The sequence below is a fragment of the Aspergillus aculeatus genome, assembly GCF_001890905.1.
Source record: "Aspergillus aculeatus ATCC 16872 unplaced genomic scaffold ASPACscaffold_12, whole genome shotgun sequence".
NCBI classification, from domain to species: Eukaryota; Fungi; Ascomycota; class Eurotiomycetes; order Eurotiales; family Aspergillaceae; genus Aspergillus; species Aspergillus aculeatus.
Window position 1 is genome coordinate 457,105 of NW_017962987.1, and position 26,653 is coordinate 483,757.

General features: G+C 51.6%; 5 protein-coding genes across 5 annotated transcripts; 1 reads left to right on the forward strand and 4 right to left on the reverse strand.

Annotated features, from left to right (window-relative positions):
* Positions 1-58: 58 nt before the first annotated feature.
* Positions 59-1,753, reverse strand: ASPACDRAFT_122708 (putative metallo-beta-lactamase domain protein). Its single transcript, XM_020196564.1, has 3 exons — positions 1,372-1,753; positions 554-1,280; positions 59-478 (listed from the first exon to the last, which is right to left on the reverse strand). Exons 1-3 carry the CDS (start codon positions 1,539-1,541, stop codon positions 284-286), a joined length of 1,092 nt encoding a protein of 363 aa, XP_020054272.1. The 5' UTR covers positions 1,542-1,753; the 3' UTR covers positions 59-283.
* A 473-nt stretch (positions 1,754-2,226) lies between these two features.
* ASPACDRAFT_45232 (uncharacterized protein) lies at positions 2,227-7,226 on the reverse strand (the record flags this gene model as incomplete). Its single annotated transcript, XM_020201574.1, has 3 exons — positions 2,227-2,382; positions 2,443-3,837; positions 3,894-7,226. The coding sequence occupies 3 exons, from the start codon at positions 7,224-7,226 to the stop codon at positions 2,227-2,229; spliced, it is 4,884 nt and encodes a 1,627-aa protein (XP_020054273.1).
* Positions 7,227-10,797: 3,571 nt separating this feature from the next.
* On the reverse strand, positions 10,798-13,210 carry has1 (ATP-dependent RNA helicase HAS1). Its single transcript, XM_020198796.1, has 5 exons — positions 12,535-13,210; positions 12,230-12,475; positions 11,705-12,180; positions 11,388-11,648; positions 10,798-11,332 (listed from the first exon to the last, which is right to left on the reverse strand). The coding sequence occupies exons 1-5, from the start codon at positions 13,133-13,135 to the stop codon at positions 11,078-11,080; spliced, it is 1,839 nt and encodes a 612-aa protein (XP_020054274.1). The 5' UTR covers positions 13,136-13,210; the 3' UTR covers positions 10,798-11,077.
* Positions 13,211-18,160: 4,950 nt separating this feature from the next.
* Positions 18,161-20,455, forward strand: ASPACDRAFT_53483 (transient receptor potential ion channel family protein; the record flags this gene model as incomplete). Its single annotated transcript, XM_020202753.1, has 2 exons — positions 18,161-18,533; positions 18,600-20,455. The coding sequence occupies 2 exons, from the start codon at positions 18,161-18,163 to the stop codon at positions 20,453-20,455; spliced, it is 2,229 nt and encodes a 742-aa protein (XP_020054275.1).
* Positions 20,456-21,845: 1,390 nt separating this feature from the next.
* On the reverse strand, positions 21,846-22,729 carry ASPACDRAFT_45235 (putative U1 snRNP complex component Yhc1; the record flags this gene model as incomplete). The annotated part of the gene is made up of 4 exons (XM_020201575.1): positions 21,846-22,198; positions 22,310-22,390; positions 22,467-22,595; positions 22,663-22,729. The coding sequence occupies 4 exons, from the start codon at positions 22,727-22,729 to the stop codon at positions 21,846-21,848; spliced, it is 630 nt and encodes a 209-aa protein (XP_020054276.1).
* Between the last annotated feature and the right edge of the window lie 3,924 nt (positions 22,730-26,653).

Sequence of the window (26,653 nt, forward strand, 5' to 3'; positions counted from 1 at the left end):
TCGTACGTACGTTACGTTACTAGTAGTACGTACGTACGTACGTAAGTTAGGTAGGTGTGTGTGTGTGTGTGTGTGTGTGTGTGTGTGTGTGTGTGTGTGTGTGTGTGTGGAGTGTTGTCAGGCCAAAGATGTAAGTATCATTAACTGAACTGTACCTTAGAGTATACAGGCTTCCCGTGCTGTGTGAGAGAGCATTCATGCATCCGCCATGACAGGGACCTGGTATGATTGTACTGTACAATAACGAAGAGAAGCGTGCTCAGTGTATACCTTAGATGCTTTGTCACAAACAGACTTCCTTATGAATGGCATGATCCAGATACCCCATAGCCCGGACGAAGATCTTAGCACTCTCCAGAACGCGTTTCTTGCTATCCCCGTGAGTATGCATCCCCACGAAAGCGCCATACGTCGAATCGAAGTCGGTGTGCTTGATCGCCTTCCAGATATTCAACACCTCATCCGGCGGCAAGGGTATCTACCGTCAGGTCCAAGTCAGCAAAACCCCCGAAGACGGATGAAGCACAACAAGGGCACAACAAGGGCGACAAACCATATTCGGATACGACCACAGGAACGTAAACGACGCCGTCCCCGGCAGTCGGTCGACATGATAGATCCCACTCGGCACCGTCCCGATCGTATCCGCGATGAGCAGCGTCCGCAACGCCCGCCACCACAGCACCGTACTCCCCGGGAAATGGCCGCCTGTCTTGATCACCTCCAGGGCATCCTGCCCCTCTTCATCTTCACCTGCACCTTCACCTGGACCCTCCCCCCTATTCCCCCCCTCCTCCTTTACGTTTCCCCCCAAAACTTTCCATAAATCCAACCTTCCCCCCTCCCAAAACACCTGCTCCTCACCCCGCCGAACAACCCACTCCTCATCCTCCGCGGCCAGAAAGACCGGACACCGGAACGCGCGCGCCCACTCCAGATGCGTGGCGTAGTAGTGCGGATGCGAGATGACGATGGCCCGCAGCCCGCCCAGCCGCTCAATTCTGTGGACGGTATCGTCATCCAGGAACGGGATGCAGTCCCAGAGGATGTTGCCGCTGCGGGTACGGCAGAGGAAGGCGCGTTGGCCGATGGCGAGCTTGGGGACGGTGTGGATTGCGAGGAGGGTTGCTGTTTCGAGATTGGTGGTGGTGGTGCTGGGGTGGAGGGGGTGGAATTCGTTGTGGTAGGGTTGGTGGTGTTCATGGTCATGGGTCTGGGTTTGGGTCTGGTTTGTGCTAGGGTTTGGGTGGCGGAGGGCGCGGAGGGTTGTCCAGGATTGTCTTTTTTGTTAGAATCCTGGGTGACTCTGGGTGCTGTGCTGGGGCTGGGGAATATTTGAAAGGGGAGGTAGACACTGTATACTGTACGTACCCTGTTGGAGGGATGAATTGGCGGGGATCATCGCAGATCTTGCAGTTGGGTGGGGGCGAGGTGGTGGGGAATTGCGTGCCGCATGTTGAGCAGATGATGAAATCAAGAGATGATGATGATGATGATGATGATGATGATGATGATGATGGCGATGGCGGTGAAATTGGCATGGTGCATAGGCATGTAACTAGTTATTGAAACGAGGTTGAGGACGAGAGAGCGGAGGGTGATGGAATGCTTGATGAGGGGAGAGGGAAGGGTCTTATACTTCGTGTTGATTACCCCGCATAAGGAACATTTCCGTGGTTCAAAAACCGATCAAACACGATAGAGCTGAGAGCCATGGCAGGCCCATGACGGTTGGAGTCTCCATGTCATCATGACTACTACTGCTAGGTAGGGCATTGACATGCAGCCCCCACTTATCACTCCCCCCATTCTTCTCATACTCAAACCCCCCGTCATGCCAGCAACCATACACAAACCGATAAGCTAACGGCAATCATGGATAGCTACAGTCACCATGCATAGAGCCTGCTACTTATGATCGGACACTAATTGCAACTAACAATTATCAACTGGAGGCTAGAGCCAGTCTACACTCACACCCCAGTCACCGCTTCAAATCAAGTCAATATGTAGCGCATCACTATACGACAGCAAATGGATACATGGTATAACAAAATTCACAGCCACAACCTCGTCCACCCACACAAAAAGAAATCACGCTCGCACAAATGCAAGACGCTGGTCATAGCACATGGTGCAACTAGTCATGTCATTATCTCGTAAACGGTCCGCAGGCAACAAAACAAAACAATAAAAAGAAAGGGTATCAACTGAAATCAGAAACGTCTAGTCAAGCTCGGCATCAACCTGCTCCGGACTGGTCGCTCGATACTGGCTTCGCTTTCGTCGCGCCGGGCTGTACTGACTGCCCGAGTTGAGGGGACGAGGCCCCGTCGGTTTGCGCGGGGGAGGCGTGCTGCGTGGGGACTGAACAGCAGAACTCTACAGAAATCTCGTCAGCATAGCTCGTCTCAGCCGTCCTTTCCAGGAATGCACACTGACCCGTGAAACGACACGATCCATATACGACCGCTCGTCGTCATCCTTAATCTTGGGGGACCTCTCCGGGATCAGGGGCCCTTCGTCTTTGATCTTCGGGGGTCGCGGGGGTCCCGTCTGGCGAGAACTGGCTTCTGAATAACCTGCGTCCGAGATGGGAGATAGCCGGCCGCCACCACTGTAGCGCGGATTGGCATTTACACCCGACAAGCTGGGATTCGATCCCCAGTGGTCGGACGGTGCGGTGTAAACCTGAGCCTGCGTTTCCAGCTGAGATTGGTACCGTCCGGTGGGTCCTTGGCGGGGTTGGGGATGGTGCAGGTCGAGGCTACCGCGGTGAGCCCGGTACTTGGGTGTTTCAGACATCTGAGATGGCACCAACGGCGATGGTGGTCGGTTCTCATGTTGCTGGTCATCTAAGGTGTAAGTGGAGCGCAGTCGATCTTCACCCTGAGGATCATAATAATTTGTCGTTTGATATGGCCCCTGTGCGAGGTCGGACCCGGAGCGCGAAGCATCAAAAGAAGCCCGCTCTTTGCGATTCGGTTGAATGCTGTTGCGGATGTTGTCACCCATCGATGAGGCGGTGGTCTTCGACCAGCGTGAAATTTTGGGGAAGAACGAAGAGCTGCTGGATTTGTGCTTCTTTGCCTTCTCGGTAATCTTCGGGGTGGTGTCAGTGCTAAGAGCCCCCGAAGCCATCGCCTCCCGAGGGGGTGTTGAGACAGGAGCCGAGCCAGCTCGGTCCTGTCGGTTGTTGGGGTTCGGCTGAGACACCAGGTGAGGGCTCAGAAACTCCCCGCGATCGTCTTCCATATCCTCATCAACCTCCTGGACCGTGCTCACACGGTTCTCGAGGCCTTTCCGGAACTGATTGGGATCCTGGACGAGCTGTGACGACGTCGAAAGGTATTCGGAGGGATTCCCAGGAGAGGAAGTTCCCGCGTGACCTTCTGGCTCATAGCCTTCCGGATCCACGCTGGCAGCCCGGTTACCATTGCGCGGAAACCCGTGATCCTGATTGTGACGAAGAGCCTCAACCTCCTCCAGCAATTGCTCCAACATATCCTCGATCTTGGTCAGATCATTCGAGTTTTTCATACTCAGGCCCTTAAGCGCACGCTTGAAGATGTTCTTGCGCTTCTGGCTCAGTTCCTCGCCATCCTCCACAGACATCTGACGAGCGCTGCGCGCACTGACCGGCAGTGGGCGCGGTCCGCCAACAGCCCGATATGTACGCTCGTGCTGTCTGTCGCTGGCCTCCATGAGCATTCCATCTTGCTGAGCGATGAACTTCTTCATTTCCTCGAACGAGTTGCGCATCTCGGCCGCGCTTCGAACCAGCGTCACCAGGATTTCTGTATCTCTGGCGTTCCGTTGCGCATCGCGAACGGTAAGCTTAGACAGTGTCAGCAGAGTTTTCGAAGTATTGATGAAAGGGAACTGGAACTTACATGGTCCATGAGTGCGACGATATCCTTGGACTGAATACGATCGATGCCTTTGCCAGTGGCACTGTCATATAGCGGAGATCCAACCCCATGGGAGTACCCACTCAGCTGTCGCTGATGGCCGGGCATGAAATCATCAGCTCCCATGGGACTGTCGAACATACCCAAGTTGGCATCAATCCCTCCCATCCCCTTTTTCAATGGTTCAGGCGTATCAACGCTTGGAGAACGGGGATTGGCAGCCGAGACATAGCCCTCGTCTTTGGCTCCAAGGGGTGTCCCATACAATTGCCGCGAATATTGTTGGTCGTAGTAGTCATTTGCAGCATATTCGTCCTCGGGGTAATATTCCTGGTCGTATTGTGCGTGGTCGACCGACCCCAAACCCAGGCCCGCACCAGCAGCCGCACCAGCAACGGCGCCACCCTTATCGAAGAGAGGAGACGGAGCATCTTTGGAAGGCGTCTGATTGAACGACCAACTAGCTTCTTGAGCCGCCGGTCCTTGGATAATGGAAGGATTGGTATTGATTTCCGATTCTGTATCTGGAAGTGGGTCTTCCTCGGGAAGGGGGCTCTGGTCGCGAATTCCGGCGAACATGTGAGTCGGATCTGTCAAGTCTTCATAAGACTGAGTAACACTCTGCGGAGGCGAAGTGGCACCCATACGTCTCGGGAACGATGTAGCATCAGGACTTGACACATTGTGGTCTTGCTTGAGAGGACTTCCTCGGCGCGAAGCATGAGGAGTCTCCTCCAATTTGTCCATCGCCTCATCCCGATCGCTTTCGGCTTGTTCGGGAATGTCGTTCATGGAGCGATTAGCAGCAGACTGACTGGACTTGGTGTCTAGAATAGTGGGATCCAAGAGCGAAGCCACTGCCGACTCCACGGCGAGGGGATGGACAAAGCGAGGATTGGCGGCGACACCTTCAGCGACAGGTTGGCCTTGCTTCGCGTGGTCCATGAAAGTAACCTCGCTGTCCTCGTTGTGTCCAGGCATTCTGTTGCGCTCAGTGCTCGCAGTCGAGTGGGCATAGTCGTCGCCGTCGTCTTCTCCATCCGAATGTTCAACCCAGCGACTGCCTCGTGGCGATGCTCTAGGCGTCTCCTCGTAGCCCAGCTCGTGCCCAGGATCATATTGGTTTCGAAGGGACTCGGTCTGACTATTGATGCTGAGTCCTTCCGGGCGGGTTGACCTTGCGAGGTTGGTGCTGGGAGCAGACGAGAGCGAATCGATGGACAAACGCTGCTCCAGCCCCTTTTCATCGTCGGAAAAGTCGTGGTGATCATAAGAATTCGAGTTCTGCTTTACTGGAGACTGGCTGATGTTGCTCGCCACGCTTTGAATTGGGCTAAGTGTCCGTCGTCGGCTTGTAAGATCACTATAATCGGTGTCATGGTGTCCTGCATGTACATCAAGCAAGTTGGCTGCAGCCGCCGCCGCAATAGCTCCGGCCGAAGCACCTCCGACGGACGAATGACTCGAGACGCTGCGCAGAGACAAGTTATGGCTAGATAGGTTGCTGTGCTTGAGCTTCAAGTCATGCTGCGAGTCCAGAGAAGCCTGCCCCGGGGATCGTGGAGTAGGGGAGATGGTTTGGTAAAACGACCCATGCGAGATGTCGTGTTCTTTAGACTCCTCGTAAGAATAGGGGTCGGCAGACTGCTCTGAGAGCAGTGAAGCCCTTGTCAGATCTGACTCGACTGCACTGCGTAACGGCATGGGAGCAACGTTGTGTCTCTGAAAGACCAGCTCAGTCTCGTTGATGCCTCCTATCGGGCTCTGGGGGCCGCTGCTTCTGCGTCTACCTTCGCTACTAGCCAAGCTCGATCGCGAATCGTGATGCTGGAGAGCCGCCGCTGTTAGGGCGCTACCGACGAGGCCCGCTTTTTCTGCCTCGCGCAGCCCTTTGCTTCGCTGGCGCCGCAGCTTTTCTTGCTCAGTCAACTCTGGTCGATTGGCCCATTTGACGTAACCAATATCTGGAGACTTCTCGCTATCCTTACTCGATCGCCGCTCGGCCCGAGAGGGGACTGAATCTCCCGAAATAGTGATTCCCTCGTCACGACTATCCTTGTTGAGAACAACTTTGGGCTTCCTAACGTCAGGCGCACTTGCGTGTTTTGACAATCGCCTTCCGAGTCCATCCCGTGACGGTGTACTGGCGGACGAGTGCGAGGCATTCATGTCTCGGTCAAATTTGGAAGTATTCGACATGACTTTTTGGTCTTTCTTCAGCTCTTTCAGTTCGGGCAGGATCAACCTCCGAATTGCGTCTTCGACGGTTTCAAGTAGTTTCGGGTTGTTGATGGACGATTTGGAGGTCCCGGATCGGAAGGAGTACTGGTCACCGGATCGGCGATGCGAGGAGACGGCCGAGGCGCTGAGGAGGCTGGACTCGGGACTGATCATGTCGTCGTGTCCTCGCTGCCGGGAAGACTTGAGATCGGCCTCCTCACTGTCGTCGAACTTACTTTTCTCTGCCCGTCGACGCTGTCGTGAGCCGTCGCGAGGATCGTTGCTAAGCTTTTCTGCCACGCGATGAGCGATCCGCTCAGTGCTTAGGCTGCGACTTCTTTGTCGTCTCGGGGTCTTAAGGTAGTCCTTGGACTCGTGGCTTGGACCTCGCTCTAAACTTTGACTGCGTTTGCGACGGAGGCCAGACGAGGGGGTATCAAGCATGCTATCTGCAGGCATGGAGGAGATATCCGAGGCGGGCAGCATGTACCGTGTGTCGCGCGACAGGCTGGAAACCTCACTACCACGGTGGCGATCCATGAGCTCAATCTCAACGGGGGAATGACCAGGAGGCTGGTTCTCATCGGTAGCTGAATTGGAGGAGCTTATACTTTGATCATCGGGCCCGGACTCGGCCAGTAACCGGTGCTTGTGGGGCGAGCTGAGGGAAATGCGGCGGGAATAAACCGGTTTACGGTTGCCGCTAGACTCAGTGATTTGAATATGGTCTCTTTGGTCCTTCAGCTTCCGCGCGGAGGAAGGGGTCACTCGAACACGGACGCTGGGCCGGGAAACCAGGGAGCCAGAACCCTTCCCGCCCTCGAAATACTCGATGAGCAGGGAGGTCTGGGAGTGTTGCGACGAGCGGGACAGCTTGGAATCGTCCCCGCGGGAACGATGGTGTTGTTTCCGACGGGTGGGGATAGTGACGGGAGTCCCGTCGTCTGGAATGGAGTAAGAGGTTTTGTCTGTGCGGCGAGAGATGTCAGTTGCCAGATCAGTGCCTGTGACGCTGCCGCCTGTGGTGTTGGTGTCGACAATGGATTCAGTTGGGGCAGGCAGGACCGGTCTGCGGCGCGTTTCGACGCCCATCATGGTCGATAAGGAAAAGAATCGAGAGAGTAAGTCTCGTTGTCTTTTCCTCTCTCAGCCAACCCGAATCATAATCGGGTTCGGGTTTCTTTTTTTAGGACCTTGAGAGGGGGGGGCTGATCTCTTCTTGCTCTTAATCTGAGATCTGGAGAAGGGGGAGAAAGCGTGCAGAAGAAAGGAGGGAAGGGGTAAGAAAGGAAGAGCAAAGGGCAAGCGATGAACAGAATGGATGGATGGATGGGTGGATGGATAGATGGATAGATGGTAAGGCTGGATGACAGGATCTGGTTCTGGATCCCCGACTGCCAGTTAGCAGATTGGAGTCTCACCACAAGCTCGGACCGATCGGAAGGTGCAGTAAGTGGGTTGGAGACAGTGGCAGACAACTGCAGACAAACAGATGCAAGCAAAGATGAAAGTGAGGGAGTGGGATGGAGGCAGGGAAGGTAAGGATGCGATCAATATCAGCAACAAGCAAAGGAAGAACAGCGTACCAGCACTGGAGAGAGAGGGTGGTGGGGAAATGGATGGATGGATGGACGGTTGGATTAGACGCGATTGTAGCAAGACTGGGGCGACTCTCTCTCTACACCACCCGCGGAAGAACCCAGAAAGATAGAATGACCTTAGTGAGAAAGTCGACTGGGAGAATAGGAAGAGAGGGAGAAAGAGAACGTGCGACAGAGCGCGAGAAGGAAAGAAGAGGCGAGTTGTTGAAGATCGCTCACTGGGAGTGGATAACTGAATCAATCAATCATCTAGCTGGTGGCCATGTGCATTCACCGCAAGAGACCCCATGCATTGGTGGCTGTCCAGCCAGAGATCAATCACAGAAGGAGAGGGGGAAGGAAGCAAAGGCAAATTAGGTTGCAAAAAGAAACAAATGACACTGTTTAATAATGATCAAAACCAAAATAAATAAATAAAATAGTAAGCTAGACGGAGGAGCACCTGGAGGAAAAGGAAATCCAATTATCAGCCCAAAGAGGGAGCAGAAGTGAAGGAGATGGAATCAGGTACAAGACAGGGTTTGGCGGGAATAACTCCGAAGCTAACACTGAGGAAGAGAAAGAGGGGAGGGGAAAAAGTGGGCAAGCAGAAAAAAAAGCAGAAGGCTGGTCAAGGAATATCAACACTTGATGATGGCTAGTTGGATTTAGCTGTTGAGTCAGTACTCATAGCCACCACTAACTACCACCTTTCTGTTCTTCCTCGTCGTCGTCGTCGTCGTCCCAGCCAAACTTAAGTAAGGTACGCCGATTACAATAGATGAGCTGGCACAGAATCGATTTTCTGAGACAAAAAAGAAAATTCGAGACAGTGAAAAAGAAAATAAAGAATTGTCACCCAACAACAACATCGAAACAATAAGAGCACCACTGTCGCCCTTCCACTAAGAGCATAAGCACCTCGCCAGCCTCGCTCTCTTTGGGTTTCCCACCTTATATTCTGCTGAGTGAGCTTTGATCGTCCTCGCTTTGGGTGTCCATTGCTCTCTCCCACGTCGGTTGGGATCGGTAGAAGTGGGCTTTCCCTTCTTACGTGTATGTGTGAGCGAGTAAGTGCGTGATTCCCAGCAAAGTGAGATCCATGCAATGTGACCGAGCTTTGCGCGGTGATCTGAACCTCCCCTTGGATTTGAAGTATAAATAAGTACCACTTATCCTCCTCCAAAGGTGTTTTCTCGAATCGTTCGACATCAATCGCTCTCCTCTCGGGTTTCCCGGTCTTGCCGCACTCAACCTGAACCGCAAGAAAGCCTCGAGTTCCGTAGGATAGCAATTTTCCGCGCCAGGGATGTTGTCGACATTTCATACCTACCATGAAGCGACGAACGGGTTATTGCCTCCGTGGTGCAACCCAAGATGTGATCTGTATCCTGTCCGTCTGACATTCTGTGTCTTGGGTGGTCCTATAACCGTTGTACAGGTGTGAGAGGGGAGGAGAGCCAAAGCGAACAGAAGAGCGAGTCGTCTTTCATCCACCCATTCTGGCAAAGAAATGAGCTGGGGAAGAACAGGTTGTCGCGAATTGCGACCAGGAAATTGGCTGGGATTTATAGAGCATGAAACACGAGCAACCAGAACATCTGTAAAAGCAGCCCTCTCTATGACCCATCATAAATTCGCCACGATCTTCAGAGCTGAAACGAAGCGGCGTCACTGTTGACCATCACCACTATGGATACTACTCCAGTATCATCACCTTCATCATCATCATCATCTGCTTCATAGCGGAGAGCATCAGATTCAAACGACTAGTGTAGGTACCGCAGAGGGAGACCGATCCAGGTTATCCCAGCGGTGGGCCTGTCCGACACGCCGCGGACCCGCGGGCTCGAGAGTCTGTTTTGTTGCCCAGGCCGCAGGCAGAGCAAAGCTCCAAAGTAGTTTAAGGGCCAAGGCCCACCGACAAAGGCCTGTTCGTCTTTTCTTTCTTGAACACCCGCCGACCGGACGCGGGTCTCTAGGACGACCAATGTTCCGGTCTCTTCGGACGATAGAAAATCTGCCAACTCATCACATCCCGTCGAATGCGAGACTCCCTCGTTGATTGGTGACCACCGTCACGAGGGTCATCCAGTAGGACCCCAACGATCAAGGTTCAGGCTGCTTACTGCCATGTCGCATGCAACGTTGGTTTTTTTTTTTCTCAATGTCTGATTTCTAGTACTTAGCCATGGGATGGAGTTGAATGGGTGGATTCACGGGACGAACGACGGCAGGGGGATCCATCCATAGGTCACTTATCCTCCCAGCCACCGGAAGGGGAGGAAAAAAGAGAGACTCTACCCGACCAGCCACCCATGCTCCTTGCAAGTGATAGACAAGGCTTGAAAGCAAGATGCATCTAACTGCCGACGCTGTTTTTCTCACAATTGGAAGTCTGTCCTGCGGTGAGAACCCCGATCGGAGGGGGGAAGCAAGCAATGGCAGCCGGCAGTTAGGCAGGAGTCAGGACGCATATCGGATGTGCAGCCGTTTGACGGACCGGGCAGCAAGCAAGTTCTTTTGTCGCATGGACTGTGGTTTTCTGCGAAAGAACAATTGTTCACACTAGCATTGCCCGTATGGGGTCAATTTGTACCCAATAAGGCGAAATCGAGTAGAAGGTGGAGAGGAAGAGTTCGATCTTTTGCTGGTCACTGAGAAGTGTAGAAATCTCTTGTCACAGCCCTTCATTCTTTCCTGCCAGATTAGGCAGGTAGATCCATGATGGATTGAGGAGGTAAGTTGCTGTATGTAGCTGGAGGCCATGCCACACTCGGTGAATGCCAACTTGATTAGTATGGTATATCTGGGTCTTCGAGTTATTCAAACCCAACCTATTGACTTTAAGTAGCTAAGATATCGATTTTACTGCTTCTGATGTCCAATATTGCGCTGAGCACGGATCTGTTTAGAGCTTACATCTGACAGGAGATGCATGAAATTGGCGGTTGTACCACTCATATTACCGCAGGCATTGTCAATGACCCCAAACCTGGATGTAATGCTCATCTTTGATCATGAATCATGGGACTACACGCCAGTCTGTAGTTTCTTCATAACGAAGAGACGGAGCAGGACGGGCCCAGCGACTTTGATGCGATGTTACTCGGCCATTACTGAATTGCATTTCAGCATATGCATCAGAAAGTATTTACTATCCCCTCATAGCGACGACTTCGAAGCATCTGAATCCCACCTCCTGCTCTGCTTGGATGCTCGGATGAAAAGAGAAACAATTAACAATTGTGAATCAACCATATGTAGTAGACAAGCCAAATATCCACAGTATCGAACTCCGAGACTATATGCCAATACTCAAAAACCGCACAATGTTACAATCAATCACTTTTGCTCCGCGCTGACTCATTCATCGTCGTGCTTCCGCTTGAACTTCAGCCCCTTGTTATTGGGCTGGCTGCCGTAGTTGCGCCGTCCCTGCTGCTGCTGCTTCTTGTCGCGGCTCATGCTGGAGCCCAGTGTGATATCAATGCGGGGTGGCGTCGAGAAGCCGAAGCCCTTGGCCACCTTGACCAGGTCGAGTTTGTGCACGTCGAAGACGGAGCGGAGCGAGTGCGATGCATAGGCCTGGAGGTAGGCACGGTAGCCTTCCTTGGCGGACTGGATGAAACGTTAATATCCGGGTCGGAACAACAAAGACAGTAGTCCAGCTTACCTTGTTCAAGTAGTAGTTCTGTCCGATCAGCTTCTCAAGCTGAGACTGGACATTGACGATCTTGCTGGCGGGGAAATCGAATTCCACAACGGGAACACGAGCCTCCTTCAGGTGCTTCAAGAATCCAACCTCGGAAGGCTGAAGGAACATCAGACTGCGTCCCTTACCGTTCACACCACGAGCCGTACGACCGACACGGTGAACGTAATCTCTGGTGTCATCTGGGGGATCGAACTGGATGATCCAGTCGACGGCCGGAATCTAGAAAGGAAGAACGTCAGAAATGTGGCTCGTAATAGTGATTTATGGTAACGTACATCCAACCCTCTAGCAGCAACATCGGTACAGATCAAGGTTCCCTGTTTGGCGTTGCAGAACTCGAAGAAGGTGTTGGTGCGCTTCTGCTGCTTCTGCTTGCCGTGGAGGTCGAGAACGGGAAGATCAATGTAGTTGAGCAATTCAGCGTGGTACTTGACACAGTTACAGCTGGAGAAGAAGACAATGATCTTCTTCTTGAGGTTGCGCTTGAGGAAGGAGAACAGAAGCAAGAAGCGCTTGTCCGCTTCACAGATGACGTAGCCTTGCTCCAGGCCCTCGACCGTACTATGTTCTTTGCGGTGGTCAACGTTGATGTAGAGAGGGCCAGGTCGCAGCGAAATGCGAGCCAAGTCCTCAACCTTCGTGGTTTGCGTAGCGGAGAACAGCATCGTCTGTCTTTCCTCGGAGGGCAGGATCTTAACAATCTGGCGCATTTCATCCTCGAAACCGACTTCAAGGATACGGTCCGCCTCATCTGAAAGATGTTAGACCATCCAAGTTACGATAATTCAATACCGACTTACCGATAACAAGCGTCTTCAGGTTCTTGAAGACAAATCCGGGGGTGTTCTGCAGGTGATCGAGCAAACGTCCGGGGGTGGCGATAAGCAAGTTCACACCCTTGGTGAGTTTCTCGGCCTCAGCTCTTCGGTTGGCACCACCGATAACGATACCATACGTCTGGGAATGGTGTGCCATCAATTCTCTAGCGACACCAAAGATCTGCAGGGCCAGTTCTCTGGTGGGGGAAACCACAAGAACACCAGTACCTATGACAAGCGAATTAGCACGCAACCGGATTGAACGATCGAGCTCATCGGCAACGAACCGTTACGGGGCTTGAACCGCAGAGCGCTCAACATCTCCACAGCAGGAATCAAAAACGAGAGAGTCTTTCCAGAACCAGTCTTCGCAGCACCGAGAACATCACGACCAGCGAGCAGCGGGCCGATGGTCCGTTGCTGAATTTCAGTCATGGTCTCGAAGCCCATGTCCTGAATAGCCTTCATCGTCTTCTCCGAGAGGTTCAATTCCGAGAACTTCTTAGGCTCCGAGTCCGTCGTAGGCAGACGGACAGTATCGATCGAAGGAAGGTCGGCACCGGCAGTCTTTTCTTCATCGGCGCTCTCTTCACCCTCGCCCTCTTCCTCTACCTCCTCCTGACGGATCTCCTCGTCGCTGTCATTCTCATCCTCGTCGGAGTTGTCGACTCTGCGCTTCTTGGAGGACTCCTTCTTCTTCTTGTTCTTGTCGCTGTTCTTCTTGGGGGTCGTGCTAACTTCCTCCTCCACAGCATCGGCCACTTCGGTCACGGCTTCATTCTGGACTGGGGAGGCTTCCTCGCTGTCGGTCGCAGGACGGGCGCCTCCACCGTGCTTTCTCTTGCGCTTCTTGGAGAGAGATTTGGCGGAGTCCACGGGGATCGGCATTTTCGCGGAGTTGTCTGGTGTCGACGAATCCCTCACTGCGAAAAAAAATATAGATCTGGTGGTGGAAGTGCAGGGCCTGGAATCGCGAGGCCGCTTTTCTCTTTTTTTTTCTCTCCGTTTCTGCCAAACTCCGCGTCACGTGCTGATAAGAAAACGATAAGGGTGGGCCATGAGGGCCTGAGGCATACATAAACTATATCAAAGCACATCTTTCCGATGCGCTTCAATAGCAGAAAACTCAAAATTACGACTAATATCTCCTATACGTGGCAGCTTGTCAGCCCGGATAATATAGAAGGACATAGATGCTATCAAGTGAAAGACTCCGAGCCACATATTGTCGTATTGTGAAGGCTTGCCGCTTGTTAGGTAGACATATTGGGATCAATCAGTCTAATAGGTATCATGCCTATAGGACTATACCAAATCAACTAGTTCGCGTAAAGCACGTCGCGTCAGCCTCTGAACCCATTCTATTTCGATGAACTCAGGAGCAAGCCTTGACGTTCATGAAACGTGTCGACGTTATCTCTGAGGGTTATTGCGATTAGACAGAGTACTGCTCCAAGAAACAACAATGATGCTGCTTGCCACATAAGCCCTCACTCGCTTTACTGTCCTCGGTACCGCAATCTGCGGAGTTTCTCGGGCGGTCTCAGGCCGATTAAATGCTTCTTATTCCAATCAGTTTGGTTGCATAGCCACAAAAGAAATCTTGAAATAATACCCAAGTGGAAAGAAAAGGAGAAGAGCTCGGTCAGGAGAATCCGACAACATTCATCTCTAACCAAAACGTACGGCAGTATATGAATTTGATTATGAAGAAAAGAACAGCAGCATTTGGCGATAATGGAAACTAATTGTCCTCACCCCGTCCCACAAACGTGATCATGAACGATGTGAGCCTCTTGTAAGTACGGCAAGATTCGTATACTTCTAACATTTGATTCCGTGGAAGCCTGGCGCTTTGCGCAAACCGCCAACCTACCCCTTTTCGCTAGTTTCGTCCAAGATGGCGTGAAAGGAGAAGAAGCCGCTGTGGAGCATATTGTCAAGCTCTCCAATTGTTCGGAAAGACATGAGAACCGTGAGACAGATGTGCTGTTGTAGCTTCCATCCTGCTAGTCCAACAGGTAAGTCTGAAGACAGCCGAGCAATGGTCAAATAAAATAGGCCTGTAACTCAAGGCAAGTTCCGGTATGTTTATACTATACTGTATCCATCGCTCCAGGCTCGCCTTGCGAACTCTGTGATTGAACAACAAGAATCTCATTGGAAGCGTGTGCTGGAACATGGATGCCATTGTTGTATGGCCGGCTGGGGCAGCCGAGACGCGAAGCACGTAAAAACGTCATTGTAATGTGGGAACCGGAGATCCGTTCGCATAACACTGAATGCCATCGAGAGTTCTTGTTTATCCATAAAGACTGACATACTTGCATGGGTACAGTAGGGGGGTAACTAAGAATTCCCAGCCGTGTCTTGAGGAGTTTATGTATGCGTACACAAGATCCCCAGCCAAAGTGCTTGCGTATTAGGCAACCGAATGACTAAGGAAGTTCGCTCGGGACCTCGGGTACGTTTTACCGTGCTGGGGGCTAGAGTCTGGACTAAGCAAACATGGACTGCACAGAGCAGAGCCTCCAGAAGCCCAAGGGGTGACGACACTGTAGGAAAGTGCACCTTGCATGTTTTAACAGATCACTGACAGCTAAGAAATCGGATTGAAAGGTCAAGTCGGCTGGAAGAATGCGCAACGGGAAAAAAATAGGGTTGTGTTGCGGAGCAGAACGACCGCTCGAATTCATCGTAGGCTGGACTAGATCCCACAATGGATCGTGTGGCGGACAGCCACGCAAACCTTGGTTGGTTTATTTTCGAAAAGAATTTGCAAGTTCCAATGCCAAAAATAGGAGAGGTGTGCCATGGTTCGCAGCGCCCAGCATGTTGGAGTGAGTTTGAACTTTGGACCCTTTTTCTTTTCCGATTATTAAGGTACGACCGGTCTGAGGAGGGCTGGTGCAGGTGCAGGTGCTCGTCAGCCCCTCAAGGAGAACGTTCATGGAGATATTCTTCGATCGATTGCTGCATGACCGTCTTCTCTTTTGCTGATTGAATCATGATATCCCACGGTCAAATCTATGGTCAATAACGTATGGGGTTGGAGTGGATCAATGGGGAAAGACGTCATGATGCGCAGACACGGACGGCCAAGTATACAGTAAGATACCGTTCATAGTGGTAAAAGATCGACGCCCCTTCCCTTGTTGATCAGGGACGCACAGAACATACACTCTGGAGTAGTCAAGGCTCATTTGCTTGTGAATCACGGAGTGGTGGAGAGGGCATAGTACGATTTGTCTCACAATGCCATCAATCAGATCATGTTGTACACTGTAAAAGAGACAACTTTGCTTGAGATTGATTAAGGAGTTCATAGTCCCACATCTGGTGCTGTGCGGGAATGACCTGGAGTTAAGCGACTGCTGTAGAGGGAGGCTGTGCAGTAAGACTCGGGCTGTTGGTAGTAGTCTGTAACTAGGCAAAAGGATACGAATACGTCGAGGATCAGCTAGTTCAACCCGAAGTACTCAGTAGTTGTTAGCAGGTGTATGGTACGGTCAATTGACACTCCTCTGGCGTCTGTCTTTTCCAAGTTCGCAATAATGACAACCTGAAGTCAAGTTTGACGCCTACCAGATCAAACAATCTAGGCGCAGTCGACGACAAGCGAACCGATGGTTCATGAAAAGTCATTAGACACCAGAAGAGCCTTATACTCAGTACACCATAAGTTAGTTCGCGGGCGGATTAAAAATGGTCAAAGGCACGGGGCGGGATCGATCAGCATAGTCTCCCGCTTATACTACTGGGTCAATATGCGCCGACCAGTTTCAGCTTCTCGCTCGTGGGAAATAGTATGAGTAAATAGTTATGTCCGGTTAAAAATAGCAAGAATATCACTACCACCGGCGAGGTCAAGTGCCAGTGCAACAAGAAAATATAAGAGCGAAGATCTGATTTGTCGCAGTCTTGCGCATCCATACTTACCGTAGTACTGTGCCAGTAACTGACGGGCATCAACTCGAGTAAGAACGCCCGTACTCATAGTCAGAAAGATCCACTCACTCAGTTAGGCTGGCTTGAGTGTCCCAAACCTCCAACGTTCAAACGTAACGTGGGACTAGGTATGACAACGACAACGACAACGACACTACGTAGGTAGCAGTTCGAGTGGAACTCCAGCGTAGACTCCAAATCACAGAATCCGTGGGTAGATTGGGACCATCCAGATTCGCCCAGTCGCAGGCCTTTTCCACTTCAGCGCCCCAAGGTTTATCACTCTGGGCGGTAAGAGAAAGGCAAATCAAAGTCAAGGGCGGAGCGACGGGAGAGAGAGAAGCTCAGCGAGAGAACACCCGCATTCGGCCCAGACCCAACCCCCCTGAGGGACGCGCGTGCACTTACTACGAGGTACGGAGTACGCATAATGGTACTCCGTACTGTAACTAAGCATAGCATGGTACCTTGTATGAGTTCTCCGTACGAATGATCATACTGTAGAGGTCACCAGAGAGGTAGTTATGCTTAGCTTTCTGTCAGCACCAGCGGCAAATTTCTCATTCCTGTTTTGAGACATTTTGGCCCTTCTTGATCAGCATAGCAGCGGTAGTAGAAGCAGGAGCAGCATCAGCATCAACATCAGCATTAATGCATACCTGGAAGAGGGACAGGGCCCCCACGGAACAAGAAGACCCCAGCCAATTTCTGTAATCTTCCTCTTCTCTTGATTTGCTTATGCCTTTCTTCATATATATTGCCCCCAAAGATCCAGGATAGGGATTGAATCTATGTAGGCCCAAACGAAATTGAATGAAGTACTGTTCTCAGTATACTGTAGAGATAATTTAGTGAGTGAGGAGTGGTAATCAGAATACAGTCTCCATTAATACTAGGTAGGTACACTCAGGGCGCTTAGCCCGATTGAGTTGAGCCCCACCCATCCGTGACAAGGCCACCCGCGCTGTTGATTGGCCTCCGACCAACTTCCCCCCGTGCTGAGTCAGCCGGCAAGAGGGTCTGAGGTGGTTTCACAAGCATTCCCGACCGTCTCTCCTACGACCAGCTCCGGGTCTCGCTCGCTCTTTCGTTCTCTTCTCCCCTGAAGAAAACACTGAACGACGAAGAAGAAGCAGAGAGTGTGTGAAACTTGATAGTGAGAGAGAGTATCGACGAAAGAGAGGTCTCTTCATTCTCGTCTTTCGCTTCCCTTGTACTTTGTGATTACCTTCTTTTTCCCTTCCTCTCTCTCTTTCTTCCTCTCTCTTTCGTTTTGCTCGACTTGCCCTTCACTTGACTGAAGAAGGGTGTGAACGTTGTTTCTTAAGCAGCGCACCCACTTTAAGGGAGGAGACTCAGGCACCCGAATTCGACCCGGTCTCCTGTCCCTTTCTTCTACCACCACTTTAACCACCACCACCACCCCTCCTCCCGACAACTCCTCCAGGGCCATACTGTGTGTGTCGCCGTCCACGCTCACTCATTATTCAAATTTCTCCAATTTCTCTAAAGTCACACACTCGCTTTCAAAAACCACTCGACTTCCAGTCTGACACTCGCTTATATACTCGAACTACTGCGTCCTCGTCACTCCTTTGACTAAATAGAATTACTTAGCCGATCATTTACCCTGTTTCTTCTACCAACCACCGCCTTGAGCCATCAATGACGTTGTGAACCGTAATTCGCAACGATACGTTCCTAGACTACCGATCCATCTCAACCATCGACTATTGGAAGCACCTCTTCCCTGGAACCTGATTCTTTAAAACCCTCCCGCAGGACGACATTCGACTTCCCACGACTTCCGCTTTCGGCTTGCGCCAAGTTGGTGCTCTGGAGTACCACCCTTCGATTTGACCGCCTCGGTTACTACGTCTTCTCCGCATTACTACATAAAACATTTGACAGATCCCCTCCGTGGCAGTTAATGATATTGTTGTCATCGGACACGGCTCGGTCAATATGCGATTATCCTCCATCCTCTTCGGGCTTTTCCTCGCCTTGCTCAACACCCTGCAGGTGAATGCCATTAGGTTGATCGAATCTAGCGCCCTCAATTTATGCCAAGCGAGCAACAACTTTACTGTCACCTACTTCAGCGTCGTTTTCACTCCCGGCAATCGCTCACTCGCCTTCAGTTTCGATGGAGTTTCAGCAATTTCCGGCTACGTCACTGCGGAATTGCAGCTCACGGCCTACGGCATTAGTGTCTTGTCAGAGACCTTGGACCCATGTGAAATGGGCATCGCAGGCCTTTGTCCTATGAATACTGGTGCCATTGATGTTGCCAAAGCTACCCTGACCATCCCCGAGTCGGTGATCAAAGATATCCCAGGTGAGTAGCGCCCCATGGCAACGCGATGCCTTGCAGCGCCTAGGCCTGCTAACCGTTCTTTCCTAGGCATCGCCTATACTGTTCCCGATCTCGACGCTAGTGTGCGTATCTACATCAATTCCACGTCAACGAACTCCAGCATCACCTGCATGGAGGCAGAGCTTTCAAACGGCCAGACGGTCTATCAAAAGGGTGTCGGCTGGGCAACTGCTGTCATCTCCGGATTAGGTCTCGCCGCCTCTGCCATCACCTCGGGATTGGGGCACTCAAACACTGCAGCTCATGTCGCAGCCAATGCCCTTTCCCTGTTCAGCTTCATGCAGTCTCAGGCCATGATTGGCATGACATCGGTACATATGCCCCCGATCGTTGAAGCTTGGACCCAAAACTTCCAGTGGAGTATGGGTATCATCCATGTCGGCTTTCTGGAGGATATCTGTACTTGGTATCAGAGAGCCACCGGAGGTACTGCTGCGACGCTACTATCGAGTCTGTCGACAACTTCGGTCGCCACCTACAGACGTAGAAAGCGTGACCTCGAGCTTGAAGAACAAGGCATTTTCAGACGAGCAAGCGGCTATCTGAACTACATGCGCAAGCGCGCTTCAGGGAACAGCAAGACAGCGACCGACTCTACCGTCATTGTACGAGGTATCGAGCGTGTTGGTTTTAAGGCCAAAATCGAATCGACGAACATCTTCATGACTGGTCTCATTTTCTTTGTTGTCTTCGTTGCTCTGGTCATGATCTTGGTCGGCCTTTTCAAGCTTGGCTGTGAACTATTGGCCAAGCAGGGCAGGATGAAGAGCAACAAGTTCCAGGACTTCCGGAACGGCTGGAAAGTGGTAGCCCGTGGCATTCTCTTCCGGCTGACGCTGATCGGCTTTCCCCAAATGGCTGTTTTGTGTCTATGGGAGCTCACCCAGCGGGACTCGGCTGCGGAGGTGGTTCTGGCCATCGTCATGTTCCTGTCGGTGGTCGCCGCTCTGGGCTGGGCATCTCTCAAGGTGCTCCGGCTAGCAAACCGATCAACTGTGATGCACAAAAATCCGGCCTATATTCTCTTCTCTGACCCGACCTGCCTGAACAAGTGGGGTTTCTTGTATGTGCAGTATCGTGCAACTGCATACTACTTCATTCTTCCTTTCCTTGGTTATATCTTCGTCAAGGGCATGTTCATCGGCTTGAGTCAGCCGGCTCCTGTCGTCCAGACTATCGCCTTGGTCATTATCGAAGCCTGCATGCTCATCGCTGTCAGTGTGCTGCGTCCGTGGATGGACAAGAAAACCAACATCTACAACATCGCCATCGCTGCTATCAACTTCCTTAACGTCATCTTCCTCCTCTTCTTCTCGAATGTCTTCAATCAACCCGGCATTGTTACTGGTGTCATGGGAGTCGTGTTCTTCGTGATCAACGCCATCTTCGCCCTTGTGCTCTTGATCATGGTATTGGTCGCTTCTATCTACGCCATTGTATCCAAGAACCCGGACACACGCTATCAGCCGATGAGGGATGACCGGGGTTCATTCATCAAGTCGGGCAGCCAGCTGACGACCGAACTGGACGCTTTGGGTGCGACGGCACGTGGCGACATGAAGAACTCGCCTTATAAGTCCAGCCCGTTCGAAGATGATAACGCGTCTTTCTCCAGCGGTAACGGGGCCAGTGTCAGCCGTCAGAACCTTGAGGCTCCCGAGCCATCGCCGAACCACGGTGCGCGCTCGCCGGCCTCCCCTGTGGATCCTTCGTTGCCGCTATTCCCCAGCGACAACCGCACTGGTTCGCACGACGCCAATTTCGGACGATCACCATCGCCTGTTCCGCGTGGTTACACCTCCTCTCCCATGCAAAACCCACACGCATACCGACAACAAAACAACCCGAGCCCATGGCAAAGAGGGGCGGGATATGATCACTGAAGTTGAATAATTCACCTGAATTGCTTTCTAGCCTTGCTTGTGATGAACTTATGGCCTTGTGTGTGTGCGCGTGCGGGGAGAAGGCATGGATTGACTCCTATTCTATTCTATTCACGAGCCATTCTAGCTTTCTACTACCTATACATTTCTTCCCGCACCAGGTGCGTTGGGTTTTTTTCTTGCTTCTCTGATTTCCACCTTCATCCATTTTCTCTGTTATCATGTTTTTTGCCTACATCCCTTGTCGTATGCTGTGATATACCAGAGAGCCTCCTCCCGGCCCCTTTTCCTCTCTCCCCAATCAACCCGACCTATCGATTTCCTAGACTACCTACCTATCATCTATCCACTTACCTCTTATCCGACACCCAACGCCCCTTTTTTTTCAAAATGGGGAGCCACGGGCCGGCCGGGGGGGCTCACACTTCCTTCCTTACAATCAACCCATCTTTCTCTATTACCTACTCCTACTACTACTACTACTACTCTCACGTTTTACTACCGCTGGCGTTTTGAACCAACAAAGGATCCTGGATATATATCGGTTATACTCTTTGTTCTATGGGGGGTTTCTGTTTTTATCTTATATATTTATTCTTTTTTTTCTCTTCATCCTATATATTTTCTTCTCCCTTATGTCTTTCCTTGATGTATGAATAATAGAGAAAAGAAAAGGGAGGTGGGGGAGGAATTGAAGAAGAATGGAGGCTTTTTCTTTTATGTTCGTCCCGTGTCCGAATATCTTTTTCCGAGTATTGTAGTTAATCTCGATCCCGTGATATGTCTATTTTATTTGGGCATATTGGGAGAACGGAGAATAACTGAGAGAGAAAGAAAGAAAAAAAAAAGAGGAGATATCTCTAGGATGAACGCTGCTGCAGTGACGTAGGCGATGATACCTACTTCCATGCCATGCCCCATCTGGGGGAGGGGCGAAGAATGTAGATGTAGTGCGACATGGTATTCTAGATGTCCCAGCAATCAACGGCAGAGACGCGTTCTAACCACCAGGCGCGGGTGCTTGTTTTGTCTGCGAGCTAGCAACTTTTCTTCTTCTTCTGATCATCTTATTCCATTCTCCTAATCAACTGTTTCCACTCCTCCTTTCTTTCGATAAGAAGAACATAAAACATGATAACACCGGATAAGAAAGATAAACCCAAATTCACGAAAATGATATTCAGAGACCACGCCAGGATTTAAAATGATGATGAGGAACAGAAACATGACCACACGTCTAAGCAACAGACCAAGCGTTCAAGGTGGAGGGAGGAGGTATAAAAGGTAATTTCGAACATGTGGGGGAAACAAGGAGTACATGAGTTGTTTTGGGGTGGGGGAAAGATGTGGAATCAAATGCAATGTGTGGAAAGCAATCAAGACAGGTTCTTCATCGTCTATCACCCATTCCCGGAGGCGGGCCGGGCAGAGACGAAGAACCCATGCCAGGAGGCGGAGCAGCATGGGCATATGCATCGGAGCCGGGCGGGCCATTGATCCCCGGAGTCGGGCTGGGGCTGTACCCGGCTGGCGGAAGCTGGCCCGGGGGAGGCAGGCCGGGGAACCCAGCTGCGCCGGGAGGAGGCGTGGGGAACCCAGCTGGAAACCCGCCGGGGGGTGGGATGGGAGGGAATCCCTGGGCGCCAGGGGGCATGTTGGGGAGGGCAGGAAGACCGCCAGGGGCGCCGGGGCCGCCGACGCCGGGGAACGGGGGTGGGAAGGGAAGGCCTCTTGCTCCAGGGGCTGCGAGTCTCGTTAGCTTGTTATTATATATATACAGAATTTGAAATTGAGGAGGGAAGAGTGCTGCGTGCGGGAGGAGGAAAGGGATGTATGCTACTGGGAGACACGTACGAGGAGGCATGCCTGGGGCTCCGGGAGCTGCGCCAGGTGCGGGCATCCCGAAGGGAGGTGGAGGAAGTTGACCTGGGCGGCCTGGAAGCAATCAATCAGTCGTCGATCAATCTTTCGATCTCGTTTGGAGCGTTGGTGCACGGGTTGCGAAACCTACCGGGAAATCCAAAGGGAGGGGGGTAGGCGCCCGGAGGAACCATCGCAGGGTTGGGTACTGCCTGGCCCTCGGCGGCGTATGATGATGTGATGGAGTCAATGACGGATTGGGCCTTTTCTTGTCCGATCTCTGTGAATGTGTTAGATAACGGTTGCGGACTCATTGCAGGTCTGACGTCGGACGAGGGACGTCGTACGTTGGTAGTACTCCACAACGTTTCTCAGATGGTTGCGTCCAGAATTGTGCGCCTTGCGCACACTCATCGAGTCGTGCGTAAGGTAGACATCGCAGTAGTCACCTGTTGCATGAAAGTGTCGGTCAGTTCTGTTGTGGCGTGGTTGAAAGACATCAGGATGGGATTTCGCGATGTGCGCGGAGTTCTTGATGTCGCAGGCACGAGACCACTGAAATCGCATAGATCGGTAATCGCATAAGAGAGGATAACCTACAGAAGAGTGAGGAGTTGTCAGTAGTTTCCTGATGAGTTAGTGGTCGAATACTTATATTTGGGCATTTTGATCTTGAGATAGCGATTACTCTTGGGAGGCGGATTAAGCTTCGCTCGGCAGCGCTCGATCGGCGCGTTGCGCTTGGGCGGGACGGTTCGTTCAAGGTGTGTGAAGCGCGTTTGTATGAGCCAGAGATGAGAGCCGGGTGATCAAATCGTTGAGGTATGAGTTTGGCGCGTGGAATTGTTGAATACTCGGAAATTTTGGTAGAGTCGGAGTCGAATAACTGGCGGCGGAGTTCGAATCGATATCAAGGCGGTATCACGGGGCAGAATACTCAGTCCGAGTGTCGAGCCTCAGGCATCTTACATATAGTATAGTACCTGGATCCTGCCGAAAAGCAGCTGCATCAAGTCGGCACATTGTGTGCATATGTGTAGACTTATCATCAGTCAATACTATAATTATACTGAGCTGGTGGGACAGTAGTCCCTTCACGGTCTTTGTCAAAGATTCAATGCTGCAATGTGGACTATTCGTGGGACAGCGTAATAGCGCAATACTTTGACTGGAAACTGTAGTCTTGCATGATCCCAGAAATCTCCTTGTGCTCGGATGTGTTTGTTGAGGCATGTGGTCTTGTGCCAACTATGCTATACTACGGCTATCCTTTAACTTTGCAAACGATTCTTCATTGTCTACGGTGAGTAGCAACTGCCCCCAGCACGATCAGTAGTTTCAGGCTGGGCCGTCGTGGTATATATATTCATATCCGCTGCGCGTTGGTTTTCCCTACAGAACACAGGGGCCAGACCAGCTGGATCCCACACGAGTATGAAGCCCATCTGGCGAGATTTATACACCGAAATAGATGATCAATTAACTTGCCGACCAGATTTCAGTCTCGCAGGCTGCCAACATAGACATCAGTAATTGGTAGAGTTGACTCACAGTTGCTGCCACTATCTATGTCTACAACAAGGTCGTAACCTTCTGGGTCTCAGAGAAGCGAGCCACAACAGTCACTCTGACGAAGGAAGAAAGCTCAAATGACCCTCGGTTCCTTGCTCTTACAATGAGATCCTCTATTAAGATCGAGGCCCAATCGAGACTCGACTGTTTGGCACCTTGCATTGCCAGGAGACCAACTCGAAAGTGAAAGCAGCAAACAAGGAACATCCAACCACGCACAATCCCTCGAAAAACGGTGATTGAAGGAGTCTCGATTGGCTAGGATTGTTCATGATCATCAGGGCAACAGAGGAGATAGTCCGGGGCCCCGGAGGTTGTTCCTTGGATAACTGTTGCACCCCAGCTGGGGGAAGGGGGAACGCCCCGATCAGCTTGACAAAGTGGCCACTGGCAGAAGGGTTGGTCCCGTGAGTCATCATGTTCTTGCCTTCACGCACTTGGAAACCAAAATTGGATCTCTACACGTATCACTCTATCCTCGGATTCAAGGGACGGCAAGGAGTGGTTCATGACCTTGTCCGCGGGGAGTCCGGGAATTGTAATGATCAGGTGCTGGCGTTACCCCCACAAATCGGCGTAGTCGGCGTTTCCAGCACTTGGGGAAAATGTGATCCAGCATCAGCCGAGGGCTGGAGAATGACCTCGCGACGGAGTAAACATCCGGAAGGCCAAAGGAAGGTGAAGTTTGGTTGGGGACGTCATGCTTCGCAGCGGGGAAAAGAGGGGAAAGATTATTTCCTCAGGAGAGACAGGCAAGAAAGGAAGAGATGCTGACTGATGAAACAAGCCATGCCGGCAGGAAAATCCGGGGAAGAAGCAAGTCGAACCTCCTTGGAACCGTTTCCCGTGGCCGCCTTACCGCCTTACCGCCTCAGGCCAGCAATGCATGCGGAACCGGCGATTTGCCGGCTGGACCGGCTCGGTTGTCATGACCATTCAGGAACCAGAATCTTCGCAAATGTCTTGATGTCTTAATGTCTTGATGCAATTTACACATCCATTCATGCACTACTACCGACAATCCGACAATCCGACAATCCGAGGGATTATGCGCCCCCTTCCCCCTTCCCCCTTCCCCCTCCCCCTTAGACGGTTGGAGAGTTGGAGATGTCTCTCAGCGCCAAGTGTCACTCGCAATAACCGCCAGTCTGGCCCGGGAAAGTGACTAACGCAGCAGCCCTGTCGTGTGGGGAAAAGGGTGAAAAATTCATACCCCTGGGAGGAGAGAAAATAGCATCAGTGGCCAGTGCACTGTGTGAATTTGCACACTGGCACAGTGAGGCATTTCTGGCATTCGAGGAGAAAGGGGTGGGGGTCCCATCGTCATCCTTCGTTTGGCCCCTCTCCATTAGGGCCGGTCACCTCGTTTCAGGAAAATTTTCTGCTAATTCTGGGGAAGCTGTCCCTCTTGGGGCTAGCGGCCCATCCTTACTCAGGGTTGACTGATGACTCGGTTTGGGTGGGATTTCCAGCTGTCCACCTGATGAGGCAGACGAAGACGACGACGACGACAACGATGATGAAGATGATGATGATGGGGGCTGGCTGGCCTCAATACTCAGCCTTGGCCAGCAAGGCTCTTTCTGTGGCTCGTCAATGCCAATAGAAATGAGGCTATGAGCATGATGGGCAGAGAGTGGACTGAATCACACAATTTCATTAAGGGCGGTGAGAGAGAGAGAGAGCAAGAGGGGCAGCGGGTGGATGATCTTCGCACGATCAATCGGGGCTAACGTGACTAAACGTCGATGGTCTCGAACATCAACAAACCGAGTCTTCAACCACCACCACATTCGGTGATGCCTTGATTCTCCTGATTCTCCCCCTTTCCATTGACACACGGACACTGGGACTTGGAACACACAATGGTGCAAGCTGCTGCACAATAACGTCTTCTCCAGCTGCGAGCGACGGCAGGATTAGCTTCTTCTCGTCCATTCCGCTAGTTGTGCCTGATCAGCATCATCCTGCAGTGGGATGACTACCTGAAAACTGGCATCATCCGCGCAATTTCTCTCGTAATCGCAGTACTCGAGGGGTACTCAGGTTGGCGGTCATTCCGCCCTTGTTCGGCTCGTTGTTGAGGTGACCGAGGGGGGAAGTATGGGAAGTATGGGAAGTATGGGAAGTATTCTGAATGTACAGCGATGATGCAAGTGTACTGTTCCTCCGATGGCTTTTTGCGGGGAAAAGCAGCAGCCCAGCGCCCAGCCATGAGGGTTAGCGTGGCTTGTCTGCATCTGCCCACCACACTATTTACTAATAGTAATCAATTTGAGAACGGGGAGGCTCTCCAGTCCAGAACTACTCAAATTAGTGTAGGTATGAGTAGGAGGGAGTCACTACTCCTTGAGCCACGAGGGAGACCAAGAGAGTGCCAAATTGCCAATGTGATAGACTGTAAAACCAACTATAACACTGGAATAGTTGCAAAATTGTTACCTTACTTACTTACAATTAGTCCATCCCTGCTTACACTTCAATGGATCATCCACCGACTACTCGAGTACAAGCAAAGAATGGAAAGAAACTGAGCAAAAAAAAAAATGGACTCGACGATGACGCGTGACCGACCAGCCCATTTCCATTACCCCCAGGAAACTGCACTGGGCGTTGCGTCTGCGGCTGATTGGTGCAGCGGGTAGTTTCTGTTACGTTTTAGTCCCGCGGGGAGTGGGAACGGGCTTGTCAGATGATCGCGACAACTCTCCCAAGGAGTAAAAGCAGCACTGGATGTTTTGGGATGTTTTGCGATGTTTTTGGCTG